This window comes from Triticum urartu, chromosome 5A (genome assembly GCF_056163025.1).
Source record: "Triticum urartu cultivar PI428250 chromosome 5A, HENAU_Tu73, whole genome shotgun sequence".
NCBI classification, from domain to species: domain Eukaryota; kingdom Viridiplantae; phylum Streptophyta; class Magnoliopsida; order Poales; family Poaceae; genus Triticum; species Triticum urartu.
In genome coordinates, this window is record NC_141877.1 from 92,208,930 (window position 1) to 92,223,944 (window position 15,015).

The 15,015-nt window shown below is 43.7% G+C and overlaps 1 protein-coding gene across 1 annotated transcript; it reads right to left on the reverse strand.

Annotated features, from left to right (window-relative positions):
* Nucleotides 1–3,790: 3,790 nt before the first annotated feature.
* LOC125508025 (ATP-dependent RNA helicase DEAH12, chloroplastic) lies at nt 3,791–12,086 on the reverse strand. Its single transcript, XM_048672572.2, has 3 exons — nt 11,126–12,086; nt 7,687–10,648; nt 3,791–5,244 (listed from the first exon to the last, which is right to left on the reverse strand). Exons 1-3 carry the CDS (start codon nt 11,927–11,929, stop codon nt 3,968–3,970), a joined length of 5,043 nt encoding a protein of 1,680 aa, XP_048528529.2. The 5' UTR covers nt 11,930–12,086; the 3' UTR covers nt 3,791–3,967.
* Between the last annotated feature and the right edge of the window lie 2,929 nt (nt 12,087–15,015).

The following is a 15,015-nucleotide window of genomic DNA, read 5'->3' on the forward strand; positions in this document are numbered from 1 at the left end:
AATAATATGGGAACATTTTTTGAATTTGTGAACAAAAATTAATAACAAGAAATTGTTTTGAACTTCTAAACATTTAGAATTTTAGAAAAGAATTTGAAATTCTTAAGAACAAAAATAAAATAAAAATAGAAGAAAAAGGAATTGAAAAACGAAATAAAGATACAGAAAGACGAAGAAAGAAAAAGAAAAAACAAAAAAACAAAAAACAACAAGCAAACAGAAAAAAAACCAGTGAAAACCCGGTTCAAAACCTTCTAGAAGGTTCGCAGAACCGTTTCAGGAACCCTCCAGAAGGTTCCCAAATCCGAACGCTGTAGCGCGTGCACTATCTCGTAATTGGGCCGGCCCGTCTTGATCGATAGGTCGCTCGCCTCTGTGCGAAGCCTCGACAACTTGACGCAGAATATGAATGATATGCTGATGGCACCGTACACAAAGGAGGAAGTCAAGACGGCGCTCTTTCAGATGGGAGCGACCAAGGCACCAGGGCCAGATGGTTTCCCAACACACTTCTATCAGAGACACTGGGAAATCTGCGGAGATGAGGTCATGATGGCAGTATTGCAGATAATTAAGGGGGAGGAAAGCGCAGAGTGTGTAAATGACACGGTGCTCGTTCTTATTCCCAAGGTGATGGATCCAACGCTCCTTACACAATTTCGTCCAATAAGCTTATGTAATGTGTTATACAAAATTGCATCCAAAGTTATTACAAACAGGTTGAAAGTTATCTTGCCGGATATAATCTCAGAAGAGCAATCTGCGTTCGTCCCAGGTCGGATGATCACCGACAATATTATTTGCGCTTATGAGTGCCTGCATTTTATGAAGCGAAGTAAAGCAAAGAGCAACAGTCATTGTGCGTTGAAATTGGATATGATGAAAGCTTATGACCGTCTGGAGTGGTCCTATCTTCAGGCTATCATGATCAAGTTGGGTTTTGCGCAACAATGGGTAAATATTGTTATGAGTATGATCAGCTCGGTGTCATTTTCAGTGATGTTTAATGGAGAGAAACTTGAATCCTTCAAACCTTCACGAGGCATCAGACAGGGAGATCCGATCTCCCCCTATCTTTTCTTGATTGCAGCAGAGGGCCTTTCGTGCCTACTAAAAACCAGTTCACAGTCATCTGTGCTTGAGGGGATTAAGGTGGCAAACACAGCTCCGGCTGTTAACCACCTCCTCTTTGCGGATGATAGCCTGTTGTTATTCAAGGCGAATACAGAGGGGGAAGTTGAGGTTTCAAACCTTCTGGAGTTGTACTGTAATTCTTCGGGGCAGCGTATCAACCATGACAAGTCGTCCATATTTTTCAGTAAAGGTTGCCCGCAACAGTTGAGAGATAGTATCAAAGCAACTCTACAAGTCCAAAATGAATCATTGAATGAGCGCTATTTGGGCATGCCAACTGATGTGGGGCAATCAAAGATGAGAACGTTCAAATATCTCAGAGATAGAGTTTGGGAAAAGGTGAAGGGATGGATGGAAAAACTCTTATCGGTTGGAGGAAAAGAGGTTTTAATTAAAGCAGTGGCTCAAGCCCTGCCTGTCTACTCGATGGCTTGTTTCAGATTACACAGAGGCCTATGTGAGAACATCTCCTCCATCATTCGACAGTTCTGGTGGGGAAGTAAAGCGGGGAAACGTAAACCAGCTTGGGTGGCTTGGGACATTTTGACACGCCCAAAACATCTTGGAGGCCTCGGGTTCCGGGATATGGAGGTTTTTAACCTTGCTTTGTTAGCAAGACAAGCATGGAGGATACTTCAGGATCCTGATTCACTAAGCTTGCGGATTCTCAAGGCAGCTTATTTTCCTCACTCATCTGTAATGGAGGCAGAGCTTGGCAGTAGACCTTCACAAATTTGGAGAGCAATTCTCGATGGAAGAGATATGCTTAGGCTAGGCCTTATCAGGAGGATTGGTAATGGGCAAACCACGCATATATGGACGCATAATTGGTTACCACGACCGGGGATGATGAGGCCCATTGCGCCTATTACTCCGAACCCTCCACGGTTGGTCTCAGAATTGATGCACACGATGACAGCGAGCTGGAATGAGCAGTTGGTCCGAGCGGTGTTCCTGCCCATTGATGCTGAAGCTGTGCTAGCTATCCCGTTATGTACAAGAAACGTAGAGGATTTCTGGGCTTGGAGCGGAGAGCAGAGAGGTTCATTCTCTGTCAAATCTTCATACAGAATTATTATGCAAACCAAGATCTCGAGGGAGGACTGGATCGAGGAACGTGGTGGTTCTTCTGCGGCGGACAATGCAAAAACGGAATGGACAGAGCTGTGGAAAACAGATGTACCTGCTAAAATCAAGTTGTTTCTTTGGCGTTTAGCTCGGAGCTCAATTCCAACAGCTGACGTTTTGGAGCATAGAAAGATGTCCACGTCATCAACGTGCGCGCTATGCGGCGCGAGAGACTCGTGGAGACATGCCTTACTGAACTGTTCGATGGCTTGCAGTGTTTGGGCACTTGCGAACGAGGAAATATTAGATCAGGTCAGCCATTTCGGCACTGATAGTGTTAAGGATTGGCTTTTTGTAATGAAGAAAGCCTTGTCGAGCGATCTTTTTGTCCGTATGACGACAACCTTATGGGCTATTTGGGCAGCAAGACGAAAGGCAATTTACGAAGATATATTTCAGAGTCCCTACTCCACCCATTGTTTCATCAATTCCTTTCTGAATGATATACAAGTTGCCAAGAGCACGGAGAGATCAGCTGCGTATTCAGTGAGGGTGAGGCCAACAGGCTGGATTAAACCTCCCGCACGCATGATAAAAGTGAATGTTGATGCTGCCACTATGAGGAGATCGAGATTTGGTGCAATCGCTGCAATTTGCAGGAGTGAGGAGGGTCTGTATCTTGGAGCATCGGCCATAGTGTTCAATTCTATATCTGACCCTGCTACTCTTGAGGCGTTGGCGGTCCGGGAAGCAATGGCACTAGCAGAGGACCTCCAGCTACAGACGATACACATTGCATCAGACTGCAAAGGCGTTGTGGATGATATCAAGCAAAAGAGTAGTCCTAACTATGGGGCTATCATTAGTGAGATTGTTGAATACTTTCGTAGTTTTTAGTTATGTAATTTTGTGCATGAGTTTAGGAGCTCGAATGTCGAGGCTCACAATCTAGCGAAGCATGTTTTGAAACTAGGGATTGGCCACCATGTTTAGTTGGGCAACCCTGGTGAACTTCAGTTCGTCCCTGTAAACGTTGTGACGAGTGAATAAAAAGCTTCGTGGATTGTCTCAAAAAAAAAAACTTGAGGCAACGAGCGTCCGTTAGGAAATTCCCTCAGGCAGGTACTCCTACCCAGCAACAGTAACGGCGATAAGAGAGAAAGCGTCAAGGAATTTCTTTTTGTACCGCTGATGAGCGTTGTGGACGTCGACAAAGTACATGAGCAGTAATGTGATGGTTATGGGTAATATTGCTATGCTAGCATAAGTATGAAAAAACTGCCAGGATTAATGTGGAGAAACCAGTATTGCACCCTCCACTCAACCCTGGAAACCCCTGTTTGCACCAACCACTTAGAAAGCCTGTGCTTTGCAGGAGGGCTTCACTGGTTTGGAGAAGGAACTGTGCCCTTATCCAAACCCCCATCTCTCTGATGCACACACTTCGTCAAACCAGCCAAGAACTGAACGAGCATGAACTCAAAAACGGAAACATGGAACCAATAAAGTGATTTTAGGGGAACAAAGATTCACCCACAAAGATGCCAGCAATGCTCTCAGTCATCCGTAAACAGAAGTCCCCAAACGATTTAAGTAAACATGGATAAAATGGTCAAGATATTTTCAACACAGATGTGCGCTAGTTACCGTCATGCAATTATAACAAGGTTAATATACAGACAGACGAACATCATCATCTTCCTACATTGTATACACAACAAATATAATCATTCAGCCAGCATGTGCAAAAATCTACATCCAGGTTCTACACAATGTCCACAAAGGATTGGTGCGCAGACCTGAGATGGCCATAACACTCCTCGCTGCTCCTGAAGTTCGCCAAGCATGCCCAGCAGATATGGCTGCCGCACCTGCACTCGACATGGTTGCAGCCCTCAGATTTCTCGATCGTGTATCCACACGAAGGGCAGTTCTTCACATTCTCCTTCCCTCTGCGCCATTCAAGCAGCGTCGCGTCTGGGTCTTCCTTGTATTGCTTGTAAGCCTCACAGGACATCAAAGGATGATACTCAAGATGGCACTTGGTGCAGATCTCGACATAGCAAGCCCCGCAGACAAAAGGCTTGGTCTCTGCATCTGGAGCTGCCACTTGGTAGATGGATTGGCAATCGGGTGTCGGGCAGAAGCGATACATTCCTGCTCTAGATGTAACAAATGCCCTCAAGGAAGCTCTGAATAGGTCCTCCAGCTTCTCATTAGACACCAGGTGCTTCAAATCAACTATGAGGAAGGGCTTCCTGCATCCAGTTTTCAGGCAGCAAACAGGGAACGCATCATGAGATTTCATGGCAGATTCACACTGATCCACTAAGCAAGCCCGACAAAACATGTGCCCACATGATTCAAGCTCAAAAGGGTCTTCAGTCTCACACAAGCAAATAGGGCATGCATCCTGCGCCAGCTCATTGTCATCCCTTTGCTTATCCTTACTTCCTCCAACACTCCCTGACGGAAGTTGAACCAGGGCATTCTGTTTAACAGAGGTTATCAGCTCAGAGATCATCCCTTCAACCCTTCGCTTATCCTCTTTACTACCCCAAACTTTAAGTAGATGTCGCTGTTTATGTAACTCAACATTTACTGCAGGCATTTCTTTCTTAAGTCCTTCCAGATCAACTCCAAAGTTCTCTACTGTTTTCTTCATCAAGTCTGGAGGGAGGTTATGGCCACGAAGACTAATTTCCAGGGGCTTCTTCTCAAGGAGCTCTGTAAGTGCGTGCACCAATTTTGTCTCTGCTGTAGCCATCTGATCTTGGTGCCCAAAGACTTTAATATTCAGACTTTGTCTGTCGTAAAGAATGTAAGTACCAGTTTCTTGTTCAATAGATTTCAAATGTGCTACACCATCATGGGACAAAAGTAGCTGAACTGCACTTATTGTCAGGTCAGGGTGGTTTATAGTGTTGCCTTTCATCAAAATCTCAAGAGGCCTTCTCAAATCTGCTATTGTTTTTGTGGCATTTGCAGTGAGCTTTAACCGGAAAATACCATTATCAGTCTTTTCGAAATTGTAAGACACACCTGTATGAAATAGAAAACTGATTACATCTTCAAACTCACCAGTAGATATAAGCTTAAGCTTTTTGCAGTCTCAAACAACCACACAAACAATATAAATGCGGAAATGAAGCTACATAAGATTAGCAGCATAACACTTGTGATTTAGGCTTATCAAGGAGAGGAAGGGGATATCCCTATTTACTAATGTTACAGATTCTTGGATGTATACCTTGGTTGCAGTCTTGCAAGTGATCACACACATACATGTGTAAACTAGTGTATCTACCAACAAACTCTTGCGGTGATTCTTGAAATAACACATACTCCTGAATTTAACAACAACCAAAAAAGAAGTTGCATACCAACAGGAACACCAAAAATATTGTATGTACACATACTACCCCCAATCAAAATTACTTGCCAATTTTTAGCCCCTGGAAACAAACAAGGCAGTGATAATAAATGATAATGCATCACTAATATGTCATGTTTACAACTCCTCAATTAAATGACCATCTCTCCTTTAGAGGTGAAAACGGACAGAACTGACCCTCATTTAGAAGTTTAGCCAACAATAACTCTAATGTAAACTTCTGACAAAATCTGACGCTTTTGCTCGCGCCATATATGTTGGCGTTGAAAAAACTTAGCATTTTTATGGAGCAAACACACATGATAGGCTCAACAGCTGGTGTTTAGTTGTTAGAGCTCAACGCCAACATATATGGTGTTGAACCGTGGCCTCCTTTCTTTGACCCACGGGTGAATTAAAACAATGAGTGTTGGCTTGTTATATAACGAGCGGCAGTGCTTGGCCTAGAAAGATTCTTTCATACCCAGTAGCAGCGTTCATCCTTTACTCTTTTTTTTTCTCTTTTCTTTATTCATGCACGTACAGGTTTTAACTTATTTGCAAGCTTCTGCTCCAAGATGGCAATCACTGATGCCTACTCTGCTATTTCACCTTGTGCTACCGGGAAAATCACATGTGGTGGATGGCTTGAGGCAGGCAAAAATGACAATGAGAAAGGTAACACAGTTCAGCGCCATGCACTCTGGCGTTAAGCACAAACAGCTCAACCCCGGGGTGTATGGCGTTGAACGTGTTTGTTCCACGAAAGTTCTAAGTTTTTTCAAATACCAAAGTGTATGGCCTTGACATAGCCAAGTTCAACACCAAGGAGACTGGCGCTAAGTGGAAGGGTCAGATTTGGTAATAAATAAATAAAAGACTAGGATCATTTTTGGCTGAACTTTTAATTATTTCTGTCAATTCTCACGTTTAACATTGGTCCATGGGAACATAGTAGAGGGAGTGCATTTAAAGGAAGTGGGGTCAGCATATGAATTTTACATGAAGCAACATGATTTGCAAGGTGTCAGCAGTTGTGGAAGCTCAAATAGTGCAGATAAGTCTTATAATCATGTCTGGAAGAGAATTTTGAGTTTGCTGTGCCCAAGTAAAGTTAACCATTTTATTTGGACACTAGGAACGCAAATGAATATTCGAAGGAGAGGCGATTATGCACAATCCCTTATGGAGATGACAAAATGAAGATGGTGACCACCTCTTATATTGCAAAAAAATTGTGAAAATGTGTTAGCATGCGGTGCTCCTCGAAGAAGAAAAGCTGAATCTCTTGAAGTGCATCTCAGCTAAAGGAACTGTGAAATTTATTTTGGAAAAGAGGCAGTGCGGTTATGAAGCTTGCCACTTTCACGTATTTAGTGGTCTCACCACAATAAGGTAACACAGAAGACGCAGTCGAACCAGTCTCTGATTTCCAATTAAGATTTGCAACATACATTTCTGAATCCTTAGAACACCACCCGAATGTGAAAGTGAATATACCCAGATTTGTGAGCTCCGGAAAACCTCCTGTTCTGGAGTGGTTAAAGGTAAACTTTGATGCTTATCTGTCAAACTGTGCATGCTGGTGATAGGGAATTTGCTGTCCGGGATCATCTAGGGGCTTTAATTGCTGCCGGTGAAGGAAGCCTGTCACATGTGGACTTGGAAGCTCAAGCAATGCAGCATGATGTTCATCATGTCACCTCCTTAGGCATGGGCTGAGTTGTCCTTGAGACCGACTGCCTAGAGCTTAAACAAGCTTTGTCTAACACTGGTTATGATTTGTCAACATCCAGTGCACTAGTAAAAGACCTTAAAGAGTATGTTACTGCTCTCGTTTGATGTGTACTGTACAGAATTTATTCGTCGTAAAAGTAATGACGTCACATCTTTTTGCAGCCTTGGGGTGTGATCAGGGTCTAGATGATCGTGTAATTTGGACGGACCATTTTCATGGTGATGTTTGGGGTGTGGTAGCCAGAAATTTAGCCGTGTGCCAAATTTAATGGAATCTATGTGTTCCATTTTAAAAAAGCAAAGAAAACACATGATTCAAACAATAGAACAGCGAAGAAATTTAAGCAGGCAGGAAATGAGGAATGCAAGCACACCTTTCTGGCTTCGGAAACTCTCAAGCAGAGAATTAACTTCCTGGCTGATAACATTGTAAACATGTAATGGGCAGGACAGAGTACTATGAAATACATGCTTGCACCGTATCATCTGCCAAGGTTGACAACAAGGAAGAAAGCTTCCTTCAAGATGGTCCAGCGCTCCTGCAGCCTCTCGATGAAGACTTCCATCAAAAGTTATAGTTGCTCTCATCATTGAGTTGTTTTCCTCTGGAGGGAAGACTTCAACACGGAAATTTTGTCCAGGAAAACTCTTGTTTGGCATGAATGAAGAAATTTCTCTAATCAGCGCTTCTTCACATGCAGAAACAGAAGGGCCAATTATGGGTGCTTCCCTGAGCCTGAGCAAACGGGTCCCAAATGCACGCCCCCTGCTTGGGTTACATGGCCATGATAGTCTAGCTCTTACCGCAGGATATGGTAATCCTCGATTATCAGAAGAACATACTGGAACCACTTTTAATGAGGAACCATGAAACTCTATTCCATTCAATTTTAACACAGCATCTTCAGCATCTTCAGGTTTGAGGAATGTAAACTTCCCCCATTTTGTTTCATCTGAGGCTATCCGAAAGTTCCCAGCTGATTTATGAAAATTAGCGACACCGGGGATCAGACTGCCCACCAAAAAAATAAGCTCCTTGTCATTGATATCATGGGCATTTTGATGGAGAACCTCTACTGTTAGATACCTCTTCCCAAGTTCCAAATGCTTGATTTCAGCACCCGAGCCAAACAATGCAAGAGGAGAACTGCCAGGCCTCCCAGGAAATAATCTTCTCTCGAGGCACTCATTCCTCAACATCTTAGCTTCACACTCCAAAGCACCGTTAACAATACAGAAGACCTTTTCTATGTCCTGCCTTGTAGCAAATAACACAACTTCATTGTTTTTGAAGTTAATTTCGACTGTTATTCGGTCATCCCTGCATTCTTCCTTGAGATGTGAGATAATCCTGTGTTGATTTTGGCCATATTTGCCACAAAATCTTCGCAATAAATTATGACCAAGCCCACTAATCACTTTTATCTGCAGCTTATGTTTCTCCAGTTGATGAATGAAGGACATGGAATGAAGTGCATACAACGCATCATGATCAACAGCAGTTACACATACCAAATACTGATTTGGGATTGATAAGATTTCGGTAAACACCACCCACTCTGGCTTGCTGCCATAATTGAGCAATGAGCATGAGGGATGAAGGTTCACAGCCTGATCTGTCGAAATCACCTGGTAACCAAACTTTTCATGTCCTAAAAACATAGCAAGATTGCCTGAAAGAGATGATAGAATAATTCTCTTTAGCAACTTATCATGCATAGAGGGAACCTCCGGATTCCAACACCAATAACTTGGGATAATAATGTTGAGTTCATGCTTTAGACAATTTTCAAGCTCTGATATAGTATCCTGGCACTTCCTCATGGTCTTGGCGTTGATGCTGTTCTGCCAGCACCACATATTCCTGTTTCCATTCCCATCCTCCCATTTTTTATAAACAGCGAGTAAAGTGAAGAGATCTCCATCTTGGTGACACAATCGGACCTTCTGAAGGTCAGCTTTATGTTTCTCCTCATTAGTGCCCACTCTACAAAATATGCTGCTAGAATTTGCCATAACAGCAGCTAGAATTACACCTTCCTTCCTCAAACCAGAATCAAAGCAATCAAGCATAATTTTGCCAAGCCTTGGCTCAATTCCCAATTTGACCAGGTAGCGTCCAGTATCAGTCAGCTCAAACAAATTACATTTACATTTGACAGCACCCAATTGTTCAAGGTTCTTCAAAGCCATATTGATTGCTTCTGGATTTGGGGCATCAACAAACTCAAAATTCTGTGCATCCCTAACACCCAAAGCAAGTATTCTCAGAACAGCAGTGCCAAGATGAACTTTCCGGATTTCAGGTTCTTGATGTACTTCCATCATTCTGAAGTGAGATTCAGAGTAAAGCCTGTAACACTTCCCTGCGCCTGTTCGACCGGCCCGGCCAGCACGTTGATTAGCGGAACTTTGGGAAATCCAATTTACTTTCAGCACATTGAGACCACTACTAGGCACAAATCTGCTCTCCTTGGCCAGTCCAGGATCAACAACATACTTCACTTCTTTGATGGTCAGCGACGTTTCAGCCATATTCGTGCAGAAGATAATTTTTCTCTTACCGGGGTAGCTGTTGAAAACACGACTCTGTTCTACATGGGAAAGCTTTCCATGCATAGGAAGTACCACAGCACTTGCATCGCTGAAGTTTTCACAGGCCCACTCAACTTCCAGTTGAGATGTCAAGAAAGCAAGTACGGCACCGTCTTCTTCATTCTTGTGAATCACACTTACCACCCTTACAACATCATTGACATAAGAAGCAGTAGCACAAGCATCATTCAGAGAGTTTGGTACAATATTGAAGGAAGCATCCACTGATACATCTGGGATATATTTAATTTCAACAGGAAAATTTCGCCCTTTAACATGGAATGTTTGACAGCCATAAAAGTATTCAGCTAGTCTATTAGCATCAGCAGTGGCAGACATTATAATGAGTCGCAAATCCACCCTATCAAGCAGCTTCTTCTTTATCAAAGCTAAGAGAAGATCGGTGTTCAAGCTTCTTTCATGAGCTTCATCAACAATAATGTATGAAACGCCATCCAGGCCCGTATCGTTCATGCAGTGATGTAAAAGATAACTATCTGTGCCAAATATGATCTTCGAACTGAAGCCCCGAGAACCGGAAAAGGTTGAACATGACGACACAAAATTTTCTGCATAGCAGCCATTGCTTTCTTCATCTACTCTACGTGCCAACGTTATAGCAGCAATTTTTCGAGGTTGGGTACAGACAATTGAACCGTTGGCAGCAAGACCTGAGTCAGCAAGATACTGAACCAATTGTGTGCTTTTCCCAGAACCAGTTTCCCCAATTAAGATCATAACCTGTAGAGAACAAAGATACATAACTTAAAACACAAATTTTATGTCATTATTCATGATTTAGAAAAATAACAAACAAGTGAAACCTAGGGGGGAAATTGTGGGTAAAGCGAAACGCTGACTACTGAATATTAGACCAAATTACATGATCAAAATGTTGAAACCTCAACGGCAAAAATGCACCTCATAACCTTGTAATGAAGATCATTAGGTGCAGTTCCATTGGAAAAGCTAGAGCAAGAATATTCTGCCAATACTACCGATATTTAAAATCACAAGAGATGACTCAGATTAACTTAACCTACATAAGCAAAGTTAAAACTTAACAGCGCATTGCAAAATTATAATATATACACAACAAAACTCCATACACTGCTTTTCCACTATGGTTCTAACAACTAAGCATAAAAGTCTGGCTCACACTGCATTGTAGATTTGCAAACATCACAAATATAACTGCAAAGAACTCGTAAAACTCGCCTGGTTAGCGAATATGTGATTGAGAATTTTTCTACGGTATGCATAGATTGGTAGCCCCTCATTGAGCCGCCTGCACTCACGCAGCATCATCGTGTGCACCCTCGCAAAATCCACATCATCATCTTCCACAATCCCAAACAGATCAACCCCCTCCTCCTCCTGGCCCACCTCCTCCTCTTCATCCGTCCCACTTAGCATCGCACGACGTATCGACATCATTGCTGCTTTATACTCGGCAATTTTAGCGTCTAACAAATCCTTGTCAGCCTCCAGCGTTTTCCTCTGGAGATTGAACTGATCGAAGTCGCGGAGGTTACTGCGGCGGACGCGCAGGCGGTGCTTGACAGTCTGGACGGAGGCTGCGAGCTGAGATGAGCGGGCGGCTAAACGGGAAACGAGGTCGGAGTCGAGGAGGCGGGAGGCGTGGGAGGCGAAGAGCGAGGAGATTAGGGGGAATGCCTTCGCGGCGAGGGCGGCGTCGGGGAGGTACGGGGTGAGGAGGTGGCGGCCCTCGAGGCGGAGCGACCAGAGGTCACGCGCCGCGGCCGCGGCCGCAGGGAGGGAGCGGAAGAGGAGGCGAGCGGCGTGGCGGCCGGAGGAGAAGACGGAGAGGCTGTCGGGGCGGAGGCCGGCGACGAGCGCGTCGACCTCCGTGGCGGACGGGGAGGAGAAATCGGGGCCCGCGCGAAGGAGGAGGATCGCGGCGGTCTGTGGGTGCGGCTGGCTGTGCTGCTGTGAGCGGTGCGGCGGCAGCGGACCCCGATCCGGCGGGCGGAAGGGGCGGTCGGCGTGAGATCGAGCCATGGCGGCAGCGGAGGGGTTTGCGAAGGTTTTGGTCGGTGGTCGGAATCGGACGGAATGTTTGTCAGGCACTTCAGACTAGATTTTTTTATCTGCTTTGCCAAAAAGCGCAGTCCAGTGCCACTCCACGAAACGGCGGCTGATTTCTAGACCGTGCGGTTCGTCCGTGACGCGTGGGATTCGACCCAGCAAGGGCAACAAGGTAGAGTGGAGCCACGCGGCTGGTGGCGGCGGTGAAGATGAGGATGAAACTTCATGATGCAAAAGGGTCAGGGTTGAAGGGTGGGAGGTTCTAGGCGACGGAGGAGATGACGAGGACGTAGAAGGGCTAGATGGATGATAGGAGCGACGACACAACCGACGATGGTGGCGGATGGTTGAGGTTGGGGTGGCGAGGCGAAGAGGGATGGAAGAGATAATGGTTACACTGGTAGGAAGTCGAATCGTTGAATAAGGAGGAAGCCGTCGACGCCTCATAATATTATGTATCAGAATTAGGGTTTTGATTTCATCTTCTGCCCCCATACGTCTCATGATATAAAACGTTTTTACAAGCTAACATAGCTTATGAAAGCGTTTTATATTATGAAATAGAGGGAGTATCTATTAATCTTCATAATTATAGCATACATGTGTAAGAATATATGTAAAGTTAGGTAGATATGTTTGTTGTGGTGCATAAATCAATCCATTATTATTATTGTTTCATGAAAAGAGACAACACATCAAGCTAGCTAGCTAGGTAAGTACACACTTCTTTTAACAAGGATGGGAACCCTAAAGTCCTAGAAGCTATCATTTATTTGCAAAAAAGTTACAACACTGCATAAAGGATCCTAAAAGGTACATAAATAACAACAAGCTCGTTCCTGATGTAACTAGGAGCCTCAATAGCACGGTAATAACCTAATTGAGTCTTAATGCACACAATTACCTCATTGAAGACTCGGTTGCCAAGGTCTTTGACACATGCCTTGTTGGTGATGGGGAGATTTTTGGCGATCAAGAAGATGGGAGCGTGGAAGGGCTAGATGGATGGTGGGAGCACCGACAAAAGTGGTGGTGGCGCGGTTGGTTGAGGGTAGGGTGGCGACGCGAAGAGAAGCCACAGTGACGCCAATCGCTAGTGGGAGAGACAATGTTCCTACCATCGTAGGTGGGAGAGACAATGTTCCTACCATCGTAGGGAGTCGGATAGTTGAAGATTAATGGAGGCGCCATTAGCCGTGTAAGAATGTTAAGTTAGTCAATATGACCCATGTAATTTATTAAGTGATTCTAATTATAGCGTTCGGTGTGATTATTGGTGAATATTATAGATTTGAATTAGGGTTTCAATTTCCTTCTATCTATTATAATCTTCCTATTATGGCGTATATGCAAAAGAATATATGTGAAGCTGGCTAGGTATGTTCTTTGCGGTGGATAAATCAATCCATTGCTATTTTTTTCTTCAAAAGAGGCAACACATTAAGCTAGCTAGCTAGGTATGGCTCTTCTTTTATTAGTGGAAGTGGTGCATTTCTTTACTAGGGAGGCCCATGGTCATCTCATGTAAGGTCTAAAATGATGAAAAGCCTATCATCTCTTGAACTACCTAGTCTGGTAAGCTTGAACATGGTCCAAAGAGTTCTAATAGGGAAATCCTTTGAGCCAGCTCAACTTCTACATATTTTAACATGGATAGGAACCCAAAGGTTCTACAAGCTGGCATTTCTTGCACAATTGTTACTACTATGCATAAAGGACCCTAAAAGAAAACTATATGACAACAATGTCCTTTCCTTTTCCAACTAGGACCCCAAATAGCATAGAATAGCGTAGTTGAATACTAATGCACACAACAAACTCACTCAAAACTCGATTGCCACCGTCTCTGGCGCATGCCTTGCCAGGATGGGAGGTTTTAGGCGATCAAGAAGGTGATGGGGCATAGAAGGTCTAGATGGATGGCAGGATCAGTGATAAAACTAACAGTAGTGGGCGTTGATTGAGGATGGGATGGCTATGACGCCAATGGTGAATGGTAGAGACAATGCTTAGATTGTTAGGGAGTCAGATAGTTGAATAGGAGAGAGCTACCATCACACATGTAAGATGACACGTGTAATTTATTGAGTGATTCTAACCAAAGCATTTAGTGTGATGGTTGGTGAATATTATGGATTAGAATTAGGGTGCTAGTTTCCCGTGTTATCTAATCTTGGTAAGTATGGCATATATGCAAAAGAATATATGTGAAGCTAGCTAGGTATGTTTGTTGCAATGCATAAATCAATATATTACTATTCTTGTTTCATGAAAAGAGCGATCATATCAAGCTGGCTATCTAGATAAGTGCATACTTCTTTTTAACAAGGATATGAACCCTAACTTCCTAGAAACCGACATTTTATTGCAAAATTATTACAACACTGCATAAAGGACCCTCAAAGAAACAACAAATAGGAGCCTAAGTAGCACACATTAACGCAATGGGGTCCTAATACACACATCGACCTAATCAAAGACTCAATTATCACCATCTCCGATGCATGCATTGACGGCGATGGGAAGGTTTTAGGCGGTCGAGAAGATGCCGGGGGAGTACAAGGGCTAGATGGATATGGTAGGAGCGACAAAAAGCCGGTGGTGATGGCAGATGGTTGAGGGTGGGGTGGCGAGCCGAAGCTAAGTGGCTGATTTAGACAGTTGGAAACGAGGGGAGCCACCATCAAGCGTGTAAGAATGTTTAGATATTCACTATGACCCATGTAATTTATTAAGTGGTTCTATTTAAAACATGTAGTGTGACCGTTGATGCTTACTATGGATTACAATTAGATTTTCAATTTTCTCTTATGTCTATTAATGTTCATAATTATGGTGTATATGTGAAAGAATATATGTGAAGCTATCTAGGTCTATTTGCTGGAGCACATGAATCAAGCCATAATTATTCTTGTTTTGTGAAAAAAGGCAACACTTATGCGTGCAAGCGGTACTACCGCTGGCCATGGGACGGTACTACTGTTTTAAATGGTACTACCGCTCCGGACCAGTGGTACTACCACTGGGGGAGGGGTACTACCGGCCTCCTGCCATTCTTA

What these genes read in the sequence shown, in the direction of transcription:
- LOC125508025 (XM_048672572.2), bottom strand. Translation starts at nt 11,929, where the DNA reads ATGGCTCGATCTCACGCCGACCGCCCCTTCCGCCCGCCGGATCGGGGT. An exon ending in ATCACATATTCGCTAACCAG is followed by an intron (nt 10,649 to 11,125) that starts GCGAGTTTTACG and finishes TGTTCTCTACAG; the next exon opens with GTTATGATCTTAATTGGGGA. An exon ending in GAGTTTCCGAAGCCAGAAAG is followed by an intron (nt 5,245 to 7,686) that starts GTGTGCTTGCAT and finishes TATTTCATACAG; the next exon opens with GTGTGTCTTACAATTTCGAA.